The sequence below is a fragment of the Musa acuminata genome, unplaced genomic scaffold (genome assembly GCF_036884655.1).
Source record: "Musa acuminata AAA Group cultivar baxijiao unplaced genomic scaffold, Cavendish_Baxijiao_AAA HiC_scaffold_1138, whole genome shotgun sequence".
Lineage (NCBI taxonomy): Eukaryota > Viridiplantae > Streptophyta > Magnoliopsida > Zingiberales > Musaceae > Musa > Musa acuminata.
The window spans coordinates 5,113,694-5,138,308 of NW_027021350.1; the positions used below are offsets into that span (position 1 = coordinate 5,113,694).

A 24,615-nucleotide genomic window follows, 5' to 3' on the forward strand; every position below is an offset into this window, starting at 1 on the left:
TAAAACTATACTTTTTATAAAACCCTAGCCTTGAGGGTAAAATCGTAATTATGCCAAAACCCTAATCTGCCTTCGTCGTCGTCGTCGTCGCCTGCGCGAGCGACGCTGTCGCTGTTGCCTGCGGCATGGCCACCTGTGCGCGGCTGCCAACGACAATTCTAGCCAGCGCGCGACCGCTGGCACCACGACGCTGCCACCGCGGGGCTGCTATTGCTCACGCACGACCGTTGCCGCTACGACGGTTCCTACCCGCGCGCAGTCGCCACCTGTGCACGGCCTACTTACGCACGACCGCCACTTGGGCTGTCTGCACATCTTTGATCCAAGATTACTGTAACCAGCCACCGATCCAAAGTTGCAAGCACCGTCAGATCCTTTCTCCTCTCTTCCGCTCTCATAGCCCCTAGAAATCCTGTCTTTTTATAGGCGAAAGCAAAGGGTCTACGATGAAATCTCAGGAGCCAATTGGACTTAATCTATTGACTAAATTATCTGAACGGAATCCAATTAATTATTATATTATATATCTTATTCAATTATAAAAGGACCACATATTCTAACGCATAGTGCTTATGCTGCATTTCCATATTTAACAGCCCTGATGTAAGGATTAAAACCAATTCAAAAGGACAACAAAGATGCCATTCGAACCTTAATAACATTCCTGTCATTATAGGAGCTCCGATGGACCTCCTGTAATGCACAAGCTCTAAATCCAGCGAAAGTATTTCGGCAACTTATGCGGACACACCATGCCGGCCCAAAACATTAAAACACCATTAACATCGTACATGCATAGCTCACACGCATTAGATCCATCACAAATTTCGATAATCAGTGGATAATTAACATAAAACATCACTGTGCTAATACATACCCTCCCATTAAACCAAGAAAACCGGTAAGTTCTAAGGAAACGCAAAGATCTGAAATGGCTCGACAAAAATAGATGGGAAACTGGAACTTGCCACGGACGAGTCTTTCTTTGTGATCACAACATTTGTCTGTCCAGCGAGTTTATTGCTAAACGTAAATAGGAAATATAGACCGAATGTAGCTCATCAGATTAGGTCTGCGACATTGGATGGCAGCTCCTCGATCACCACATTGTAAAACCTCTGAATGTCAAACAACATTCTTTCATCGTCACGGGTGACAAAGTTGATTGCCACACCCTTTCTCCCAAAACGGCCACTTCGCCCAATACGATGAAGATAGTTCTCTGGCTGGGTCGGCAGATCAAAATTTATAACCAGGGAGACCTGTTGCACATCGATACCACGAGCAAGAAGATCAGTGGTGATGAGTACACGAGAGGAGCCAGAGCGAAACTCTCGCATTATAATATCCCTAGTGTTCTGATCCATGTCTCCGTGGGTTGCTGAGACCGTATGATCCCTGCTCCTCATTTTGTCAGTCAGCCAATCTACCTTGCGTCTAGTGTTGACAAAAATTACACTCTGTGTGATGGCCAACGTCTCATAGAGATCACACAAGGTCTCGAGCTTCCACTCTTCCTTCTCTACATTGACATAGAATTGCTTGATACCCTCCAAAGTGAGCTCATCTCGCTTCACAAGGATTCTCACGGGCTTGTTCATAAACTTGTGAGTAATCTCAAGAGCCTCGGGAGGCATTGTGGCAGAGAATAAGCCAACTTGAATTTTAGAAGGAAGCAGCTGAAAGATGTCATATATCTGAAAAGGAAAGTCCATAAACAAACAGTCCATACAGCTTTTCTTTCAGGAACAATTAAGAAGGGTATAGAGATGATATGAAACCAAGCCACAAAAAAAAAAAAAAAGACATAAAACCAGTTGCACATAAGAATCATGAATGACTTCATATGAGAAGATTCAAAGGTAAGCCAGAATGCTCATCACAGAATTGAGCATATGAAACAAATCGCCAGATATCTGTGGAATACATAGATGTAGCGCCATTTTATGACAGCTAAACAGAAACAAAAATTGATAAATAGTAACACTAACACAGCAAAGAAAAAAGTATGCTTTTATATGGCATACAACTACATATGACACAAATCTTTAATTCACAAGCAACAAATGTTTTAGCATCAGAAGGAATAGTCACGAATCCAAACAATATTAAGATGCAGTACAAATATAAAGCATCATTTGATTAACATACGCGAGTGATTTAGCACCAGCAGTGACATTTTAAGTTGATTAAATTCATCCATAGTATTAATAATCCTTAGTGAAATCACATTTAACGCCTGTCCCTTTAATGATACTAAAGAAAACACAAAGCCTTGTTGAAAATCAAATTTCACCAAAACTATCAACTATGATCTCAGAAAACATTTTATTAGAGATTTCCTTAAGCTAGTGTGTTGTGTAATTCGTAATCAACATTACAGATTTAACTATAATTTTTTTGGATACTTGTACTAATGTGAACCTATCGTATATGAATATGAATACTTCTTAAAAAAAGAAACACTTTTTAATTTCTGCAGACAGCAGTAAATTCACACTGAAATTTGAAAAAAGCAGCACACAATAAATCATCTGATGAATTCACAATACAAAATACTTTTAGTGAAAGTGAGAAAAAAGAAAAAAAAAAATTTTGTTTTGCAACTATAAAATGGGTATTGAGGGCACCTGATCCTTGAAACCACGAGAAAGCATTTCATCTGCCTCGTCTAGAACAAACATCTTGATGTAGTCAGGGCGGAGAGACTGTCTTCTTAACATGTCAAATACACGACCAGGTGTCCCCACTACGACATGAACCCCACTAGAAAGAATCCGCTGGTCTTCACGAACACTAGTTCCTCCAACACAAGCATGAACTTTGACTCCAAGATAATCGCCAAGTGCACGCATCACCTTTTCAATCTGCTGTGCTAATTCACGAGTTGGAGCAAGAACCAAAGCCTGACACTGTACCAATCCATAATCAAGCTGCTGCAATATACCAGCACAGAATGTTGCAGTTTTTCCGGTCCCTGATTGTGCCTGTTGAATGACATCAAGTCCCTTGCAGAAAGGAACAATACCTCTTTGTTGGATTGCAGAGGGTTTTTCAAAACCTGAAGTTCACAGAAATAGAAAAAACAAATGCTACCAGCTTAAACACCACTTCCGTTAAATAAACTTCTTGAACAAGTAAAAGAAAGGAGGGAGTTTACCATATGCATAAATGCCCCTTAGAAGGTTCTCTTGGAGACCCATAGCATCAAAACTATCAAAAACCTCATCATATGAGGCAAAAAAATCCTGTCCATCTTGTGAAATCCTGCTCTCTCTCATACATAGCACACCCAACATCAGTAAACCTTTCACGATAACTCATTTAACAAGAATCACATCATGTACAGATAAGTTACTAGCAAAATATAATAGGGAAAAAAAAGGTAAGAAACAGTACAGCTCATTCATTTTGGCATCATATTGGCGAGCATCGAATTGCGATCCTTCAGGTGCCATTCCAGCCATGATTGCTGAAATCAAACCAAAGAAAATGACTAAAAAAGTGACAAGTAACAAATAGATCAAATGTGGTAATAGGTCACATGGTACAATTGAAGAAGACCCTATGATAATGAAAAAGAAAAATCTTCAACAGATGATAAGCAATCTTCGCTGCCATCAAAACACGAGATTCAAAAGTAAAAATAGTATAACAACAACAAAGCCATAAAGTATCAACTATTTGGGATTGACTGCATGTATCTTCTGCAACCATTGTCAAAAGTAAAAGTAGTGATACAACTAATTCAATGAAAAAAAGAAAATAATTCGCTGTATCCATTCGCATTATTGATCTTACATCCATCCTAATGTAAAAGAAGTCAATCAAAATATCTAGATTTTGGAATATAGGTAAGGAAAAGATCGTATCCTGATTCCTGAAGGTAAAATAGTGAACTGAAATTAAAAGGATTGGTTGAATTTTTTTGCATAACAGATGGAAGTTGCAATTATCAAGAATTGGACATTCATGATAAAGCATGTAGCAACACAAAGTCTAGGCATAGAGATCTCAAACAATTATGTTGTTTACTCTCAATCCTAAGCCTATGGATCAAAGAAAGAATAACTAATTATTTCAAGTAAACATATTATAATTACAAAAATATTCAACTTATTATCTTGTTACCAAGTTTGTCGAATATATATATATAGGAATTAAAAAAAACCACAACAACAACAAAGCCGTAAGTCTCAACTATTTGAGGTCAGCTACATGAATTTTTTGCCTCTAACGAGATATGTAAAAAGTTATATGTTTAATTAAACTCAAAATATTTAAATCTTTATTTATAATTTTTATTAAAATATTGTTAGATCTTTCTCTATCTCTCCTCGTACTATTAATATTAATTATTTCACCTCTTTTGACTATTGCATCCAAAAGTCTCTTCAGCACATGCCCATATTATTTTAAATGATTTTCTCTCATCTGATCATCCATCGAAGCGATACCCTGTTGTTAACGAATAAAAGTATTTATTTTACTATCTTTCCTAGTAACTCCACACATCCATCTCAACAACACAAACTTTTTGTATATTTTTTTTCTGAACTGCTCAACACTTAGATCCATAAAGTATTGTTGGTCTTACAACTATCTTATAAAAAATTTCTTTTAATCTCAAAGATATCCAATGATCACACATGACTCCTAACACCCCTCACCATTTTAACTATCCTGTTTTTACTCTATGATTAATATCTTCATCGATTTCTCCATCTTGTTAAATAATTGATCCAAGATACCTAAAGCTTTTGCTTAAAGAAATTTCTTATCCATCAAATTTAACTATATTCTATAGTCTATCTTTAGATTTACTAAAATTACATTTTATATATTCAATTTTAGTCCTACTTAATCTAAAACCTTTAGTTTCTAAGGATTGCCTCCATAACTCAAGTTTATAATTAATTTCACTTAGGCTCTTATCAACTAAGACAATATCATCAACAAATAACATACACCAGAAAGATGTATCATGTAAGTACTAGTAAGTTTATCAATTATCAATGTGAAAAGGTAGGAACTTAACACGGATCCTTGGTGTAATCCTATGCTAATAGGAAACTCACCATACACATTCCCTATATTTCTAATACTAGTAACTACGTTATCATACATAACTTTAATAACATCAATATACTTAGAGAATATACCCTTCTTTTCTAAAACCCACTATAATAAATCTTTAGGAACCCTATCATAGGCTTTCTCTATGTCAATAAAAACCATATGCGAATCTTTTTTTTTCTCCCTATAATTTTCCATTAATTGATTAATAAATAAATAACTTCTATGGTTGATCTTTCAGGTATAAAACTAAATTGATTTTCAGAGATATTTGTTTCAAGTCTTATCCTACTTTCGATAACTCTTTCCCAAAGTTTCATAATATGACTCATGATTTTAATTTTTCTATAATTTAAATAATTTTGTTTGTCATCCTTATTTTTTTAAATTGATATTAAAAAACTCTTTCTCCATTCATCAGTCATCCTTCTAAATCTCATGATTTTGTTAAATAAGTTAGTTAACCAAACTACTCCCTTATCCCCTAAACTTTTTTAGACCTCAATAGAGATATCATCATACCTCACACTCTTAACTATTTTCATCTTCTTTAATGTATCTTTTAATTCATTAGCTCTAATTTTATAAATAAATCTAAATTATTAAATCTACCACTATTATTTATCATTAAGTCTAAATCATGTATGAAATATTCATCAAATAATTTATAAAAATAATTTTTTCATCTTTATTTAATCTCATTATTATTAACAAGTATTCTTTGATCTTCGTCTTTAATACATCTAATATTACCTAAATCCTAACACTTTCTTTCCCTAATCTTAGCAATTCGATATATATCTTTTTCACCATCTTTAGTACCTAATTTATTTTAAAAATTATCATAGGTTTTATATCTTGTTATACTAACCTTTTTTTAGTCTCTTTTTCAGATTCTTTATATCTTTTAAATTTTTCCTATTTTTATAATTTCGTCAAACTTTAAAACATGATCTTTTAGTAAAAATTATTTTTTGAACTTCCTCGCACCACCACCAACTCTCTCTTAAGGTTACACCTCTACTTTTAGTTTCATCAAGAATCTCCTTTGTTAAGCTCTTAAATATTATTAGTCATCATAGTCTAAAAAATATTAATATTATCCACATCTAAGTTCCAAGTCGTCTCCCTTTCCATCTTATTCTTAAAAGTATTTATATTATCATCTTTAAAATTTCACCATATAGTCTTAGTATTTTTTTTTATTGTCTTTTTCTTCTTTCATTTTCTATAATAAATATCTAATACCATCAACCTATGTTGATTTGTCAAACTTTCGCCATGTATAGCAGTATAATTCTTACAAATAATTTTCTCTACCTTTCTAGTGAGAAAAAAGTCTATTTGACTACAGTTATGACAACTCTTAAAGGTAATTAATTATTTATCTCTCTTCTTAGAGTGTGTGTTTACAAAATTACAAAATTGCAAAATCCAAAATTATAAGATCATACACAATTGTAAAATCCAAAATCATACCACCATCTTCATTTCTCTCCCTATAACCAAGGCCCCCATGCACCACTTTATGTTCACCATGTTTTCCCTACATGATCATTCAAAGTTCACCATGTTCCCTACATGATCATTCAAATCACCTTCAAATATAAGTTTTTCGATTATAGACATTCCTTGAATGATATCATCAAAGCTTTCCAAAATTCTCCTTTTGTTTGATCATCCAATCCGACTTGAGGTGCATAAGCACTAATGACATTCAATACAACTTATCCTTTCACAAATTTTAGAACTATAATTCTATTTTCAAATCTCTTTACATCTATAACATTGTTCTTAAGATTCTTATCAACAACAATTTCTACACCATTTCTATATTTAACTTTTTCAGTATATCAAATTTTAAATTCAATACTATCAATCTCTCTAGATTTTTCTCTTACCCACTTAGTCACTTGTAAGCAAATAATAATTATTCTTTTTTTTATCATAGTATCTACCAATTCTAATACCTTCAAGTGTTCCTATATTCCAAATTGCTAACTTAACCCTTTGTTCTTGGACTAACTTCTTTACTCTCATTGGTCCAAAACAATAAGAGAACCCTTGCCTACTTGGCATCACATTCGAGTGCCAATGTGATGGGTCACTTCCCAGCAATCTCCTAACCCACCGTTTGTAATTTGGGACACCTAGGTGGTGAAGGTGTCATGCGTCACTTCCAGGTGATAACCTAGCTTTATACTAAGATCAGTTAAGATCCATATTCATAAGATCTGACATAGTTTTATACTGGTTGTCAGTGACCTAACGTAACCCTCTACCTTTGTCATACATAGGAAATAGGAATTAGAACAAACCACAAAAATGAATGTATAGATATAAGGGGTACATATGACCAATTCGAAGACTCAACGAATGTGAAGGTTATGCAAACAAGGGATGCAGTAGACTGGATTAAGACGTTCTCTAGGACTGAATGATCTCAGATTGTGTTGGATAAAACTGCAAGAATACTGAAACAGCATCAATAATATGAGGATATATCAAAGCATTGTAGGATTACTTTCTTACTGAGAAGATTAGAAATGTCCTCAGAGTGATCACCATGCTGCTGTAACAGAAAGCAAACAGCAAGTCCAACAACCCTATGTAATGGATCTCAGCAAGTTGTGGAATATAATCTAACGTAGATGAAAATAAAGATTTAAAGAAAAGAGAGAAAAAGATACAAATAGAGAACAGAAGGGGGAGAAGAGAGATCAAACACCACTGCCAATCACTGAATTGCTCGTTGAACCTCGTAACAAAGCCTATAGTTATCAGCCGAGTACTGTAGCACATTAATGTCAAAAGTGACGTCAGCTAAAATGCATGTACATCTACATAACTCAGCATCAAGATCATACCATAAAATATGCTTACAATGAAAAAGCACCACTTGTATTTTATACTGCATTTTATCAATTTCCTTATATGTGCATAAATGTCTAAAATTCCAAATATTAGGAATGTCTAATTTAATTGCAGTTGTCACTATTTTACTACAGAGAAGGCATCATCTGGTATGTTTCTGAGAAACCAAATCATAATGCATCACTAGGCACCAGTTTTCATTTTTCCCTGCCACAGATGAATTGATCACTCATAAATATAGAGGGGCAAACAAGATTCTTTGATGTGCAATATATGATGCTCGAATCGAAATTGAAATGTCAGTACGAACAATAAAGGGCCCCCATCTAAATTGGCTAAGAAACTGCCCTGAAAAATCTTTAAACATCCATCGACCTTACCACAATGCAGTGTACCAATAGACAATAATATCAAGAGAAAATCCAAAAGTGAGCCATCATGAACAAGGAACGTTTGCATATAAGCAATTCATGGAAGTTAGCTAATGGGCAGCACTGTTGGACCAACCAAAAAAAAATTATAAAGAATATAATAAAAGCTTAAGATCACAAAGGCCCCTAGAAAAGTGTGTTCCAGTGGCAGAACAAATGAATCATACAAAAATATCAGATATTACATAAAGTAAAGGCACACAAATCAATAACTTATAATCTTACCATGAAAAAGAGATATCAAAGGACTAAGTTGATGAGCAATAACTAAGAAAAGCAAAATCAGTTATTGAAAAGAAAGTAAATATGCACTTGTTTAGTCAGGAATACTTTCAATTGCGATCAAGTATAACCAATAAACTAAATAAGACCTTCCATAAGCACAGCAGATGCATTGTAAAGCAACTCCAGGGGATCACATATAACAATGTAGGATACTATGTAAGGAAAAACTTATATACGAAAAAGCAACACCAAAATGGTCAAAGATTATGAGCGAAATTACTTGAAACCAAATGGAGTTATCAGAATACACAAGGTATTTAATGCCATATGTTTTTACATGCTTAATAAAGGAACAATGCACAAATCTGTCACTAGTATGTATTCATCAAATCTAATACATTGATCATCTTAATCAATGGTAAGATAAGGTTGCACACGTGCCTTACTGACAATTTAATCAACTAGGCTTATGCTAAATTCTTCTAAGCAGTTCAGAGAAGACATAAAAACTAGCAACAAAATATTCTCGTAGTAAGTTGTATTCCTATTCACCATCATTATGAGCAAGAGAAAATATTAAATACACGTCGATGAAATCTTTCAGACATATATAATCCATTCAGGTAAAGTACTCAAGAATATTATATGTCAGCTGAAGGTTGAACCAAAAGAGAATATTTTGATCCTTTAATCTAATAAACGAAAATCTAACTAAAACTTGTTTATGACAGATATAAAAACTGAACTATCATCTCCTGGTTCCTCTGCTTAGAATCACCAATTTAGTTTGCATGTACGAGTGGAAGAGCAAGCCTATCACTAGTTTTACTTTTGTGTAAAACACAGCAACTTGTGGTCCTCAACGCATTAAACCTAATAAAAGATTTCATTCCACAAACATATTTATTAATCACATACGCGTAACACATAGATACAGTGGCTCCACACACATGCACAAATTCGATGAGCTCCTAATGGGAGCTGGATACATCAAGGCTGCTCAAGATGAATATTTTCATCTCGATTTAACACAATTCCAATAGTTAACAAAATATGTTTTTTTTTTTTAAGTTTAGAAACCCAGTAACACCAATTAACATGACAAAAACATTGTTTTTTTTTGTAGTTCAAAGGCCCAGATCTTACTCTTCTCCTATCACTCACTAAAATCTCGAAGGAAAGATAGATATCAGATCGGACCAAAGTTCACAAACCGCATAAACCGTCTCACTTTAAAAGAAAGGAAAAGAATCAACCCACCAAACCTGAAATAAATGAAGAAAAATCTAAAACCCTCTCCCAGAGGGTCAGATCACGAAAAGCCCTGATGATCGAACGGGAATAGAACTCTACGCCCTCAGTCCGTTCATACATATTACAAATACGAAAAGGCAAAGCTGAACTGGGTGGAATTCCAAACGATGATAAAACGGAAACTTTCTTTCCGTTTCAAACCTGAATCGTTCCACGGTCTAATAAACCAGTCCGGTGAAGAAAATTAGCAGACAAATCAGAAAGGATAGAATAGAGATCCGATTGTTACCAAGGTAGCTCGAGAGAAGAATGTAGACGCGGGGGGCGATAGTGAGAGAGAGAGAGAGAGAGAGAGAGATGAGCCAAAGGCGATCCTTTTCTTAGGAGAGAGAAAGGGTCGGCCTTTTTTTCCTTTTTCTTAATTGCCCCCTTCTGCTTCTTTTATTTTGTGGTGAGTGAGGCAAAGTGGGTTCGGTGGGCAAACGACGTCAATAGCTATAGCTTTTGGATTCCTCCAATGCATGCATGTATGGCAAGGATGTAATTCGAGTATGTAATAACATTTACACGTTTAGTTCTATTAATGTCTGTATTAATTATTTTTTTCTTATTATAATGTTAGATGATAATATGGGACGATTTTCCTACTAGATATTCATATTTTTAGATTTTTCAAATAATATCTCTCTTTTCTTTCATTTTTTTTATTAAACAGTATTCTTAATTCAAAAAATATCTCTCAAAATGTTTCTGCCTCTTATAGCATTTTTGGCTTATTAAAATGTTTTGACCACTACTATAAAATCTATTTAAAAACACTACAAATGTTCAAAATAAACTTCTTATCTCAATCAAACCAACCACAAGCCTAAAACATAATATCCTAAAATTGTACTAGCAATAACAAGTAATATCAATATAAATAATATTAATAATATTTAAAAAATACTATAAACAAGAAATAAAAATATTGTAACTGATAAAAATTAATAAAAAAATTGATAGAAAAATTTTGAGGAATCTCTTAGATTTTTAAAAATTAAAGACACTGCTTAGAAAAAATCAAAATGGGAGGTATTGATTGAAAATACTTTAAAAAATACAATAATTTCCATGTGTAAATATAAAAATGATGTAAAGAACATGTTCCTATATATATATATATATATATATATATATATGACAGAACAAAATTGCTATACTTTCCAGAAGTGTAATAAAAATCAGAAATTGAGAAAATAAGATGACAGGCAACTACGGATGTATATCTCTATATATTACAGCATTTCTATTTGCATGCCACATTAAAATTAAGCACAATCCATTTGTATAAGCATGTATGCCTATTAAAAACATACACTAACTGGGACGTAATCTAACAAACAACACAAAATGAGTAGAGCAGCCAAATACATCTACACTAAACTTGAGACTTTTGATGCCTGCAAATTTACGGGGTGGCATCTTTAGCTGTCTAGAACACGTCAGTGGAACAGTAGAAACAAACCTGACAAAGATATAACAAGCACGAACAATAGAATTTTCAGCCTGAGGAATCTTTCATGGGAAAGGAAATGCCAGCATCAAGAATGTTCCAAAAAAACCATACAAAAGCTACAATTAGGAGGAGAATAAAGGTACAGTTACAAATCTAATTTTGGCTAGCAACACACATACCAACCCAGATCCTACCATATGCTATATTTGCCACCAAATATGATTCCTATACTAAATACCCTCGGAAATGTTGAGTCGAAGCATTCATTCTGAAGCTTCGCCTTGGACTACTTCTCAGCAACTTGTAATTCTACTGCAGCTTGATTATAGCTCCTCTTTCCACAACACGATCAATCTATTTTCACAGATGAATAGATCTTTCGGACAAACCATAAACAAGCATAAAAGCCAATTGTCCCCGTTAACACGAAGAAGGCATATGACGTTATCAGCATGTACCCAAAATACAGAATCCCAGAGACCACCTTGGTTATCTCCAGCTTCGTGAAGAAATAGAACACAGAATATGCAAAGAGGTATAGGGCGGAGGAACCTGCAGTCAAATATGCCCTCCACCACCAGTGATAGTCCTCACTGCACAGCTGGAAGTAGCAAAGCACTATGGTTATTTCGGCACAGGTAACTATGAGGATGACGAAGACTATGAAGAGAAAACCAAAGATGTAATAGAACTGGTTCAGCCATATCGATGTCAGGATGAAGAAGAGCTCAATGAAAACAGCACCGAACGGAAGTATGCCCCCGATCAGTACAGAGAAAGCTGGTTGCATGTACCAGGCCAGAGCAGGTATCTGCCTGGGGATTTTGTTGGTCCTTACCGGATCCTCGATTGCTGGCTTCTTGAAGCCCAAATAACTACCAACAAAGACGAGGGGTACGGATATACCAAACCATAGAAAGACCAACGCAAACATGGTACCAAATGGTACGGCACCGGATGATTTCTCCCCCCAGATTAAAGCATTCAACATGAAGAATATGCCGAAAACGATACCAGGAAACATGAATGCAGTTTTCAAGGTGATCTTTTTCCACTCTGCACCTTTGAACATTTTATAGAGGCGGGCTGACGAATACCCAGCGAATAGGCCCATAAAAACCCACAAGAGAACCATAGCAGTCATCAGACCCCCCCGGTTGGATGGGGAGAGGAAACCTAACGATGCAAATATCATAGTGACCAGGGTCATTCCAAAAAACTGCACACCTGTTCCCACATAAACACAAAGCAGGCCAGAGTTACTCGGTGGTCTGAAAACATCACCGTGGACTAATTTCCATCCAGTTTCTTCCTGGGCCTCATCCTGTGTCTCTAACTGATTGTAGTTAGCTATATCTCTATAGAGGGTTCTCATCATAATCATGGCTACCATGCCAGACAAAAAAAGAACTATCATTAATGAATTAATGATAGAAAACCAGTGGATTTGGTCATCATTCATGAGAAGATAGGTGTCCCAACGAGAAGCCCATTTGATTTCACTTGGCTGCACGAGACAAACAAAAAGTAAATCTACTAAAAGAAAAAGAGGGTAAGCACAAGTGCATACGCACCTGGAATGTGACATCATATGAGAATACGATATATGCATCTGCAGCTACTTCTTGGGGCGTATTGCTGCTTGGAGTTATTTTGGTACTTGGCGTGCATGTATGCACCTTAGGGTTTTTCTCATCCCAGTCAGTGTATTCGTGCTTTACACTGTTTGCAAAAGAAAGATGAAAATGGCAACTTAAGCAGCAGGTTTAGGAGTAGGGTGACATGATGAATTAGGTGCACTTGGCAATTGTCATGTATTAAGTCACTTCAGGAGCAGGGTAACAAGTTAAATAGGTGTCAACTCATCAACCAGCAAAAAATACTCAATATTAGGTTATGCAAGATGCCAAGATGGCATAGAATTCAATAGGCCCTTTTATCTCTCGTGGAGACAAGTACAGTGGCAGCCTGGTTCCGAGTTATGGGGCATAGGAGGTAAGGCTTGTGGCCAAAATGCTAGAATAAAGAATCATAAGATATATAATACCAAAATACTATAGATAATTCAAAGACTTTTTCCAGTGTAAAAGATGAAAAAAGAGGAAAGTTCATAATATAACATATTTCACACCAACATAATAAGCTCTTAAGCTTTAACTAAAGTTCCAATGTTATCATTGGATTACCCTCTTTTCTGGTATGTACACAACTTCAACACTGTTATTCACTTGTGTCTCCATTATTGTACTGGTATTTCTGTAATTTATTATTTTTCAACATTGTAATGGTTTTTCTGTAATTTATATTTTGCCACTGTTGTACTGACCTTTTCTATATCGGGTGGGTTTGATGGCGAATGTTGAATCACTTTTTGATGAAGAAATTGTACTACACTAACATTTGAATTGTACAACAAAAATTCTCCCAAAGCCATGTCGAAATTTGAAGGCATCTATTACCGAGCAAAAGAAAACTTATTGTTTGTAGAACTTCAGAAAAAAAGAAGTTTAAATCCTAGAAATTTACACCATGCTTCCCGAGTGATGCTCCCTGCTTTTCACTTAGCTTGATCACATTATATTTTTGCATTAGTTTTGTGGTTATTCTTTCCCATACACATAACTGAAGATCAACTTATTGTAAATGGCTCGCTCTTTCCTGTGCTACTGTTACATACAGCATGCATGATCATAAACCACAGTGAAATGCAAGAACAGGTTGACACAGAAAAGAACTGAACTAAAACATGATCAAAAACATAATTTTGCACAAATCATAAATACCTGCTTGGAATCACCTCAAAGCCAACAATACGAGAATCCTCGGACTCTGGATCTTTATGGTACATGACTCTGAAACTTAGGTGGTTGTTTATATAATATTTATCGTCCTTGCTCTGTTTACAAAATCCACAAGGTACTTATCATAGTAAACCAATCTTCTAACAATTGTACAGCTTCTAATGTAAACTAGCTTGCCTTGTAACCAACACGAAATCCATGTTCATAAGTTGGTGCTTGGCTTCCATCTCTTCTTAGCCTAGGTACCGCAACAGGGAGGTTGTCCAAGATCCTAGAAAGAGCATAAAAAGGGCCAAGTCACTATGCAATCGGCAGGTAAGATTGAATTACAATCAACCAGCTAGCATAAACTTAAAAGATAATAATAACTAAAATAAAAATTTTATACAACTAAAAGAAACAGGTAAAAAGAAATTAGCACCTCACAGCGAAGAAGCAATACTAAATAATAACTCACATGTTAACTCGATATTCATCATCAATTTTTTCCTTAAAGTTCTTTGCAGATTCTGCGGTAAGTTTGGTACGGCAGGATACCTTGCAGGTTTCATCCCTTCTCATTTTAAACTGTGTTTCAAATCACAAAATATCAGGTGAAAAGGAGGTTGAACAGTTATCTTTATGAATCCGGTGAAAACATCAAAGCTAAGGTTGCAGTCAGGCCTCCAATTATGAAAATTGTGAAGCATTAGTATGTCATATGAACCTGTACTCACAACGTAAATGGAATTTTCAATGCGATCACCACGAAGAACCTCCCCCAAATTCTCGGCATTGTTCATGATCTTGGAAGGCTTGCAGTAATCCAAGAAATAGAAATCATATGGAAGTTGTGTCTTTGTTGATGAAAGCTTGTTCACTTTGACTTGAAGTTCATCATCCTGTTCAGAAATGGAGAATCGCTGGTGACTCACATCCAAGTTATTAAATGAAATCACAAGTCAGGCAGAATGTGGCAGATCCAGAAAATGAAACAGTGGTATTCTACGAGCAAACTTGAGAAAGAAGATGAAAGAATCAAGGACAAAGATGACAAGTGATTCACCAGAAATAGAAGATCGTCATATGTTGCACAATGATCTCCAAAACTAGATCAAAATTCAGATAAATCAATCAGACACGATTCTACTATATGACCGATAGCTATCCTTGCTAAAGGAGACATAGAACAAGACGGTGGATCATACTCTGAACAATCCCACGGCAATTGGGAATCGAGGAAAGATCCCAACAGTTACCAACACTCGGAATACATGCATCAACACCAACTTTGCCACATCAACCATGATGACATACATAGCGGAATCTTTTTGAAAAAGAAACAGGAGATGCACACAGAACATCGAGACCAACAACAATCTTCCACCAAACTGTTCTCCGCGATAAGAGTGCCAAACCCTAGGAACTCGATTCCAGATCTGATTTAAAGCAATACACCACACGCCTACGCCTTTCAAGGTCAGATCCGACGGAATACAGATGGAAAAACAGGACGAAAACCTAGATATTCGACACGAAAATCGGCTGCGGAAAGTACCTTGTGGAAGTCTCGAGGGGCGACGCCGGGGAGGTAGAAGGCGTGGGACGGAGGGGAGACGAGAAGGCAGGAGAGGAGGAGAATAGCGGCGATCGCGCCGGCGTTCGCCATCGCGACAAGGAGAGCCGGATCGAGATGGCCTCGGTGCGGGTAAATGGAGTTACGAGGGAGCTGAGAAGAGCGGAAGAGATTGGGTGGGGGGATTTCGAGTTAAAAGAGTTGCTGTTATTTATTGAATGAGTGCGTTAATAATAATAATAATAATAATAATAATAATAATAATAAATAAATAAATAAATAAATAAATAAATAAATAAATAAATAAAGCATGTCATTTCTCTCTCTTCCTAAAGCATATCATGTCATTTCACAATTGGGCTTCTCCAGCCCAAACAATCAATCACGATTGGGCCTCCTACTTTGGCCCCTTCCCAAGTCATTGCTAATTGCCAACGTCAAAGACCTTTACTTTTCTTCCCCGGAGGCTTTCTCTGGCTGCGCAAGTCATTGTGCTATTCAATTTCCTTCTTCTTACGGTCCCGATTTGCTCGCAAGTCGTACATGGATCAGCTTCGCCATTAAAATACGATTCACGACGACCAAATCTCTTAATCTTGAATCCGGCAATACACGGGACATTCATGCACTCCTACACACCCTCCTCCTTCCCATCCCACCTGCTGCCCGAGATTATAGAGCACGATCACGCCGACCTAATCTCTTCCAGATCGAGTCGATACACTTCATCCATGGATTCCTTCTTTCTCCTTACCGCAGAAGCCCGAGGTCGGTTCCTTCAAATCGCCGGTCGCCTCCTCGGCTGCACTTACGTCTGCGCATGGTCTCCCGATCTCTACCATCCGGCAGCCAAGTATGTGTTCGTCTCTTCAACCTGCAAAACGAGCGGCTGAGCTTTTCTAGGATCTAATTTTGGCCTCTACGACCAGCCACTTGATCTCCACGGATGGATGGCACCGTGAGGAAGACGGCGGTCACGCGAGCTCCTCGTCGGGAACGGGAAGCGTCTCCTCGAGGCTCTTCGACGCCTACCGCAGATGCGTGTGCGGTATCCGGAGAGGGTATGTTTTACTTACTTGGAGAAAATGGATCAGCATCCTCTTCTCGATGGGTCGTGTTGATGATATGGGTAGAGTCTTTCCATTTCTAGTTGCATTCCTGGGTTGGCCTATGAGGGCGGATTGACCTACGCTGAGTTCAGCGGCGATGATTTGATGAACTTGGCCTCGATTCACGTACAAAGGCAGTTCTACCAGGTGATCGATCTACTTCAGCTATTCTCGTAACAGTTTTAAGTGTACTAAAAAGAAATGCCTAATTTGGGTGCAATTTCGTTGTTTCAGGAAGCTGGAATAAAGGTTTGTAATCGTTAGATCACTTCCCTCTTTATCCCCACAGGATTCTGTTTGACGCACTGATTCTGTGCATGACAGACGGCAGTGTTTGTGGGGTGCAGAAGCGGAGAAATCGAGTTAGGGATGACGACGCCGCCGAATGTAATGGATCGTATCAATTCCATCTTCCGTATTGATTGAGATCTTTGTTCTTATAAGGTTCGTTTGCAGCTAGAACTGCAGATGGATATCTGCCAGGTGTTCGGTGAAGAGTTCATTCGACAGTGGCAATTACAATCAGGCGATCACCTGATACCGCCGCCCGAACAGAGTTGGCGCTCGTCCTCCTCTTCGTCGCTGCGGTCTCCATCGGCGGGAAGTCCCGAGAGCTCGTCTCTTCTCCCGACCATAGCACGTGCCGCCGCTTTCATGCCTGACGTGGTTCTGCCGCACCAAATGGCCATGCCAACCTACAACCTTATGTCTTTGCCGTCCTCCTCTTCTTCTCCGCTCATGTACCAGCAATTAGTGCTGCAACGACACCATCCGGGTGGGGCATTCGAGGCTTACAATCCGACCGGTGCTATGAGAGTCGAGGCCACGCCGAACGTGGCTGGCCAAAGAATGATTAAGAAGGGGATCGACGTGCTGAGAAGCATAAGCACGGCGAGGATGGAAGCTCCGACGCAGGAACACCGGCCGACAAGCGACCAGTTGCACCATATGATATCGGAGCGCAAGCGTCGGGAGAAGCTTAATCAAAACTTTCATGCTCTCAGGCTGCTTCTTCCGCCGGGGTCGAAGGTACAAATTAGCTGGCAATTAACGTAGATTAGATCTCCGTAATGCGTGGGTTTTCCCAAAGATCCAGGAACTCATTCTCTTTTCTGGATTCCGCACGTCACAGAAGGACAAGACATCAGTGCTGGCAAACACGAAGAACTATCTGAACTCCTTGAAAGCTCGAGTCTCCGAGCTCCAGGAGAGGAACCAAATGCTAGAACTGCAGTTTCGGCCTACCGACGACGCCGATGGAGTTACCGATTCAGATGACAGAGTACGAGTCGAGATCAGCCGATCCGGCGCCGACGACTCTAACGCATCAGAATCCCAACAAATCAACCTCAGGCTGGTCGTAAGGGAAGAATGTGACATGACAGATTTGGTCGTCCGTACACTCGAATGCCTGAAAGGGATGAGCAAAGACGTGACGTTGGCATCGGTGGCCGCGAGCACGATGTCGCCACGGAAGTATACATGTGCAAGATTCAACCTCCGGCTACGAGAAAAGGTATGAGTGTTGAGCAAGTCTTCTCTATCTTTATAACTGCGCGAATGAGAACTGTTTACCGATCTTCTTTGGTGAGGAAAGAGAGTTCAGCCACGTAGCAAAAGCTGAACAGCTAACCCATGACCGATAAGACATCTTTTCTCCGGCTGCTGTGGTGGTTGCTACTTGCTACTGCTACATCGGTGCATGGATGGCTTGATGAACTAATAAGATTCAAACGCTTGCCTACCTTCACACGCCCGGGATGTAGGAATGCACGAGCTGGAGACATTACAGGAAGCTTCCTTGGGAACTATCACCCAACACTTGCCTTTCGTCTTTTAAGGAGAAAAAGGTTATGGGTTTAGTCTTTAAGAGTGAAGAAGTCTAAGTTGTTTGGTGTAACAACAGGTGGGTGATTGGGACGAGGCGTCGTTCAAGGAAGCTGTGGCCAGAGCTGTCGCTGATGTGCTGGGACGAGGAGTAACCGCGAGCCCGTCACAATCTTCACCAGCCCATCGATCTTGACCAATCGCTTTTGATTCGATGGCTCAGTAGTAGTAGCAGCAGCATGGAGCCCAATTCTATTATTCTTATCAGAGTCATACAATGCCACAGATGTTATTATGCATCGTGGCAGTACAATTGGTGAGGAGAACATGAGACGGCGGGTTTGACTGGGTGATAAAGTTTGTTCGTTGTGTTTTAGCCTTTTCCATGTGCGATTCAGCATTTCCACTCGCCTTCTCTAGTCAACATCGTGCATGGTCCCAACCTCGGCCATTCTTCTTGGAGAGTCTACAGCTACAAGATATGAACATGAATTTGATGGCGTTAACAGCCTATGATAATATCGAGAATTTCCTATTTTTGAGCGAATTAATGTACTATTGCCTCGTGTGGAGGAGAACTAATATCACTTGTTTAGAGAGAGAAATCCAAATATAAGAGAGGAGAAAGAAACTCAAAACGCTAATATTATAAAAATATATATATGATAATAAATAAAAGAATAGCAACTAGAAGAACTTCAAGAGTTCTCTTTATTCCTCATCCATATTGTATATTTTATTGATATTTAAAATATATTAATAATAAATTTAAATCAAATTGATGGTTCATATATATATAAAGTCAAACACCAATCAAATTACGGATCAAACTCAATATATATGTCACTTGGCTTTCTCAATATCTATCTATGAGACTATTCTTCTAATCCTCTCTTTCAATCATTTCTCACATAACAATTTGAGTTAAAATCCATGATAGATATCAAACCAACTACTTATCCACGACTTCATGTTTAAGTAAACTCGAGCTCTAAATAATATTTAGTTTTAATCATAATCAAATTCAGACTCCTATAAAAATAATAATTATCATTATTATCTTAATAGTAAATCGATCTACTCTTCCCCCTTTTTTTCTATCTGGTGAAAAATCTTTAATTCTCATTTTAATCCTCATAAAAATATTACTCCTATTATAAAATATATGATTCATTTCGGCGTTCGTGCATCACGGCCCACTAGCTAGCCATTGAATCGTAATGACCCGTGTCAGTAGGAAACGGAGCTACACAACGGATAGGTTGTTCGCCATTCCACCATGTGGTAGTCGCATGAGTCCCATTGCCAGCTATACCGGAATCTTGCAACCGACTCTTCCAGATGGCCAGTTCTACAATCTTGTTCTTCTATTTTACCCTTTATTCCCGTTGCTGGAAGACTCGCGTCACAAGTGGAGCAAAAGAGAACAGCTCTCAATTAGCATCGAACATTACGATGATGCCGAAACATCACTCGTGCCAAAAGAGAGGGACTTAACCTACTGATATTGCCACAGAATCAAACATGAACCGATAATTAAAGTGCACTCCAGCTATGTTTAAAAGAAATAAAAACTTAAATCAACTAAACATTTCATCCAATAATAATCCATAAAAATGTTAAATATAAGAAGCATGATAAAAATTTAAATTAGATAATCATTAACGTTAAAAGTTTAAGTTGTAACATATATATATGTAGACACGCCTACAGCAGTAGTGATCGATGCAAATTGCAGAAACAAGTAGTGGGCATTCGAAGAGACACACTTACTTTGTCATCTCGAAGACTGCACAGACGCTGGAGCAGATCCGACGGCGGCGTAGCACGGCCCCTCCGCCTCCACGATAGCGTAGTCGGTCCGCCTCAGCGCCGCGTGTACCACCACCAGGAGCAGGCCGACCGACAGCGATGTCAGTATGTTGGCCGTCGCGTTGGTCTTCAGCAACGGAACCAGCGTCACCACCGCTAGGCCCATCAGGACGACCCGGTCCCTGATAACCCAGCCGAGGACGACGAGGGGCTCGCCCCGGAGGAAGTAGAAGAACAGCCAGGCGGCCATGGAGGCGACAAACACGATGAGGGAGAGAGGGTGCCAGAGGAGGCTGAGGAAGACGAAGAGGAGGACGATGATGGCATAGTTCATGGAGAAGCGGGCGGCGTTGGTTCGGATCCGAATGTAGGCCTCGCCGAGGCCGGCCGGGCGGCCGAGGGCGCGGACGTCGGCGAGCTCCCGCCAGGGACACCACGTGGTGAGCGATACGAAGCCTGGAGAGGAGGTGGAGATCGGGAGCGTCTCGTAGGTCGTCATTTCCGGTGAAGGAATTGGAGGGAGGAGGAGGAGAAGAGATTCCTGAAGCCGAAAGACGAGAAAGATGGAAATAGGTGAGAACGAGATAACTGCAACCATGCTTTTATATGCAACGGCTCGATTCCGTTGTATTAACAGCCATTAGTTGGACCAACAGCCATCGTCGAATGCGGCACGTCGTGATGGGCCCAATTTAAATTCAAGATGGAAAGTTTACGGAAAATGTTAATTTGAATTCAACATCGAATACGGAAAAATCCCGCTTTACAGATGACGCTGACGTGGGAACGTCCGATTTGTCAGCGGAGATGAAGACGAACTATAGCAGCGCCGTACTCCAAGCATTGCGGTCCTACGATGGCACGTACGTCTCCTTCATGGTCTGAAACCTGGCCACTTTGTCGGAGAACTTGAAGGTAGTGTAGCGACTGGAGTACACAAGCTTCGGAGCTGGAGAAATGACGGCATTAGCGACGGGATTGTAGAACGTAGCAATGGATGGCCGACTCCCGTACTTGACCGCAAGAACTCGGTGACGAACGCTCTTGTAGATTAGATGCCGTTGCTCACCACCTCCACTTGATACCCACTCCTCATCTCGGAAGAACTCCAAACCCGGCACCTTGTCATCACGGAGCTTGTCGGATGATTTCGACGGCACCGGTGTGGCCTCGAAGCCCCACGACGTGCTTCGGCCGGGAGCACTTTGGGTACATCTCTACCTTCCTTCCTCAACAATTTCTATATTATGAAAGAGACAATAAATATTTGATAAGTATTTATACATATTTGGAGGGAGAGATTTTCTATCATGATTTTCTATCATGCCCTCGCAAGAGTGAACTTCTGTGGAGCATATCAATTTTAGACCGATGTAATTGAAATATTTTACGGGTGAGAGACTTTGTGAGGAGGTCTGCTAGTTGATCAATATATACGTGAGAAATACGTAGTTGATGTCTGACAACTTGATCTCTAACAAAATGGAAGTCGATGGCAATGTGTTTTATGCATGAGTGAAACATTAGATTGATACATTGGTAGGTAGCACCAACATTATTACAATATATTATATGAGTGAATTTGAAGTTAATGTCAAATTCTTATGATAGATTAGTGACCCAATTAAGTTCTATAGCAGTGATGTTGATGACTTGATATTTAGTTTCAGATGTGGACCTTACGACTAATTTCTACTTCTTAAAAATCCAATTGCTTAGATTTGCTCTAAAGAATACAAATATACCATGGGTAGATGCTTAAATTGACGAAGGCATGAATATGAAGTGATGAGTGTTTATAAAGAAAAAAATTCATGATAAAGTCTCTTTTAGATATCATAAGACTCATTTTACTACAAATCAATTAATAGTGGAGGGTCGATGCTTAAATTATGATAATTTGTTGATTACAAGTGAGATGCCTGAATATGTGAGGGATAAATACCGTAAGGAGCTAAGTATTTGTCAGGATTGTATGGGATCCGTAGTAGGGCTACTATCATATAATTTGAGTGACTTAGTAGTAAAGAGTGGAATGACTTCTTTAGTATTTTGCATATTTATCTTTGATAGTAGATCTTGAATATACTTCTTTTGATATATAAAAATTTTATAAAATGTGTATATTATTTTCACTCCCAGAAAGTAACTTTAAGGTTTCTAGAGCCTTAATGGAGAATCGATCTACCACTTGCTTGAAGAATTCCTTGATCTATATAGGTTTATTTCTTATAACGATAATGTCATCCACATACACTAGTATATATATATAATACTTCCATTTTATTGTCGTAGAAATAATGAGATGTTAGGCTTAGAGTAGATGAAGCTAGTTAACGCTAAAAACAAGCCAAGTTCGGTATACCAAGTTTTGAAATTTGATGAAGTCCATAAATAGCTTTTTATAGTTTATAAACATGGCTTGAACATTAAAGATGGATGAAGCTATGAGATTACTATATAAAGATATCTTCAATTAGGGTCCCATGTAAGAAAGCATTATTAACATCCAATTGTTGTATGTGCTAGCCTTTTGTGATAGCCAAACTCAAGATAAGTTTGATTATTATCAATTTAACAACCAGGCTGAATGTCTCTATGAAAACGTTTGGTCGTTGGTGAAATCCTTTTGGCCACTAGATGTGCTTTGTATTTAGTAACGGATCCATTTGGGTTTCGCTTAATTTGAAAGATCAACTTACACCTGACGATATTTTATGTATGATGTGATTCACACATGATTTTATGCTAATGTAAAGATTTTTGGGCTTTGGTGATGGTTGTGGGTTCAATGGGCTCAAGTGAAGAATTTATGATAGCATGGAGGTCAAAGATTTGACATGATTCGAAAATGCCACTTTTGGAGCTTCTTGTCATATGATGCCAAGCGCGATGGTATTTTGAGGTTGTGTTGTAGGTATAAGAATTATTGAAGAGTCATTGACACGTACTTGATCAGGCTGATGCACTTTAGTATCACTTGGCCGATGGGAGGACAAAGACATCAGTTGTGGTGCTAAGGGTGTTACTTTTGTTAGAAAATCTAGAGCAACATCATATGTGTAGCGAAAGAATAGAAAACTAAGTTATAGATTTCCCACAGAAAAAGTTTCATCGTTGTATGAATAGTATGCAAAAGCTATAAAATTGAAAAACTACGCGTATATAAAAGATATGTTACTTAAGGAGATCGCATATCCCTAAAATCCTATATATCTATGGGAGAGGATAAATGATGTCAACTATCCTCCTCTCTAATAATGATCCACATGGTAGGGGCTACAAAGATGCTCCTCAAATCGTTGCACAATCATTCTTTTCCACGTGGACCACGCGATCAAGAAAGGGCCGACCCTTCTTGTTGTCCACATGCCCCAAACTAGGGTTGTTGGCTGAGAAGAGGGAGAGAGGAGTATAAGAAGTGACAACCAAAATGGATCTGGCCTATGTGCTAATCATAGGTGCCTTGTAAGCTAATCACGCGAGTGATGATATGTGTGACATGATACACACTCTTTTTTGTTTATTATTTATTTGATATTTTTTTTTACTTTATATTATATGTTGTATATATTATGATGTTCATGGATCTGAGCAATAAAAATCGGATCGTGATGAGATTATGATAATGAGACTGATTTGTCATTAAACATAGACCCTAAATAATTTCGATTGTAGGTTAGTGACATCGAGATAACCAGATAGACTAGTGTACTGTATACCCGCCCATATGATGAAGGCGACTGGTCTTATAGTTGCTCATGTGGGGATACTAAGGATACGGTGTAAGTGCTCATTGGAGAATTAGTTCATTAATCGATCAGCTCACGGAATGTTAAATAGTTGATGATACCTCACTATTAGACAGCAATTCCATCATCTCAGTAGTGTATCTGGTCATTAGACTTGAGACACCAAGGATATCCTATATAGGTATTCCACTCTTTAATACTAGACTTATAGGCTTGGAAGTTATAGATTAGCACAGTCGGTTATCGGGAGTGGCAACCAACCTTACGAGAGCTATTTAGTATTAATAGAGGATCATCCACTCTTGGTATCATGAGAGGAATATCCTATATATTCTTGCTCAAACAAATTTCTAGCAAGGGTCATTCATATTAAGAGAGAAAGAGTTCTCCAAGAGAATCTG

The 24,615-nt window shown here is 38.1% G+C and overlaps 4 protein-coding genes across 6 annotated transcripts; 1 reads left to right on the forward strand and 3 right to left on the reverse strand.

Moving 5' to 3' along the window:
• Window positions 1-809: 809 nt before the first annotated feature.
• Window positions 810-10,311, reverse strand: LOC103973052 (eukaryotic initiation factor 4A-15). Of its 3 annotated transcripts, none has more exons than XM_009387518.3 (5): window positions 10,150-10,311; window positions 3,400-3,472; window positions 3,161-3,267; window positions 2,631-3,061; window positions 810-1,697 (listed from the first exon to the last, which is right to left on the reverse strand). In XM_009387518.3, exons 2-5 carry the CDS (start codon window positions 3,465-3,467, stop codon window positions 1,062-1,064), a joined length of 1,242 nt encoding a protein of 413 aa, XP_009385793.1. In that variant the 5' UTR covers window positions 3,468-3,472; window positions 10,150-10,311; the 3' UTR covers window positions 810-1,061. The 3 variants fall into 3 exon arrangements, with proteins under 3 accessions (XP_009385793.1, XP_065035276.1, XP_018676835.1); XM_065179204.1 differs by lacking the exon at window positions 10,150-10,311 and adding an exon at window positions 9,872-10,026; XM_018821290.2 differs by lacking the exon at window positions 10,150-10,311 and adding an exon at window positions 7,601-7,867.
• Window positions 10,312-11,379: 1,068 nt separating this feature from the next.
• On the reverse strand, window positions 11,380-15,900 carry LOC103973054 (transmembrane 9 superfamily member 7-like). The gene is made up of 7 exons (XM_065179342.1): window positions 15,697-15,900; window positions 14,876-15,040; window positions 14,617-14,726; window positions 14,337-14,430; window positions 14,142-14,254; window positions 12,933-13,080; window positions 11,380-12,865 (listed from the first exon to the last, which is right to left on the reverse strand). Exons 1-7 carry the CDS (start codon window positions 15,805-15,807, stop codon window positions 11,708-11,710), a joined length of 1,899 nt encoding a protein of 632 aa, XP_065035414.1. The 5' UTR covers window positions 15,808-15,900; the 3' UTR covers window positions 11,380-11,707.
• A 401-nt stretch (window positions 15,901-16,301) lies between these two features.
• LOC135671120 (putative transcription factor bHLH041) lies at window positions 16,302-19,197 on the forward strand. The gene is made up of 8 exons (XM_065179069.1): window positions 16,302-16,567; window positions 16,644-16,775; window positions 16,865-16,970; window positions 17,058-17,072; window positions 17,148-17,210; window positions 17,280-17,852; window positions 17,956-18,339; window positions 18,730-19,197. The coding sequence occupies exons 1-8, from the start codon at window positions 16,338-16,340 to the stop codon at window positions 18,844-18,846; spliced, it is 1,620 nt and encodes a 539-aa protein (XP_065035141.1). The 5' UTR covers window positions 16,302-16,337; the 3' UTR covers window positions 18,847-19,197.
• A 1,230-nt stretch (window positions 19,198-20,427) lies between these two features.
• Window positions 20,428-21,060, reverse strand: LOC103973083 (PRA1 family protein F3-like). Its single transcript, XM_065179122.1, has one exon. The coding sequence runs from the start codon at window positions 21,058-21,060 to the stop codon at window positions 20,428-20,430; it is 633 nt and encodes a 210-aa protein (XP_065035194.1).
• Between the last annotated feature and the right edge of the window lie 3,555 nt (window positions 21,061-24,615).

Coding starts and splice junctions, on each gene's coding strand:
- LOC103973052 (XM_065179204.1), bottom strand. CDS start 9,980: ATGTATGAACGGACTGAGGGCGTAGAGTTCTATTCCCGTTCGATCATC. Junction 3,473..9,871: donor TTTTTCTTCATTTATTTCAG/GTTTGGTGGGTT, acceptor GTTTGATTTCAG/CAATCATGGCTGGAATGGCA. Junction 3,268..3,399: donor GATGCCAAAATGAATGAGCT/GTACTGTTTCTT, acceptor GAGAGAGAGCAG/GATTTCACAAGATGGACAGG.
- LOC103973054 (XM_065179342.1), bottom strand. CDS start 15,807: ATGGCGAACGCCGGCGCGATCGCCGCTATTCTCCTCCTCTCCTGCCTT. Junction 13,081..14,141: donor TTTGAGGTGATTCCAAGCAG/GTATTTATGATT, acceptor TTTTGCAAACAG/TGTAAAGCACGAATACACTG. Junction 12,866..12,932: donor CATATGATGTCACATTCCAG/GTGCGTATGCAC, acceptor TGTCTCGTGCAG/CCAAGTGAAATCAAATGGGC.
- LOC135671120 (XM_065179069.1), top strand. CDS start 16,338: ATGCACTCCTACACACCCTCCTCCTTCCCATCCCACCTGCTGCCCGAG. Junction 16,776..16,864: donor GTGTGCGGTATCCGGAGAGG/GTATGTTTTACT, acceptor TTCCATTTCTAG/TTGCATTCCTGGGTTGGCCT. Junction 17,853..17,955: donor TTCTTCCGCCGGGGTCGAAG/GTACAAATTAGC, acceptor CGCACGTCACAG/AAGGACAAGACATCAGTGCT.
- LOC103973083 (XM_065179122.1), bottom strand. CDS start 21,060: ATGGTTGCAGTTATCTCGTTCTCACCTATTTCCATCTTTCTCGTCTTT.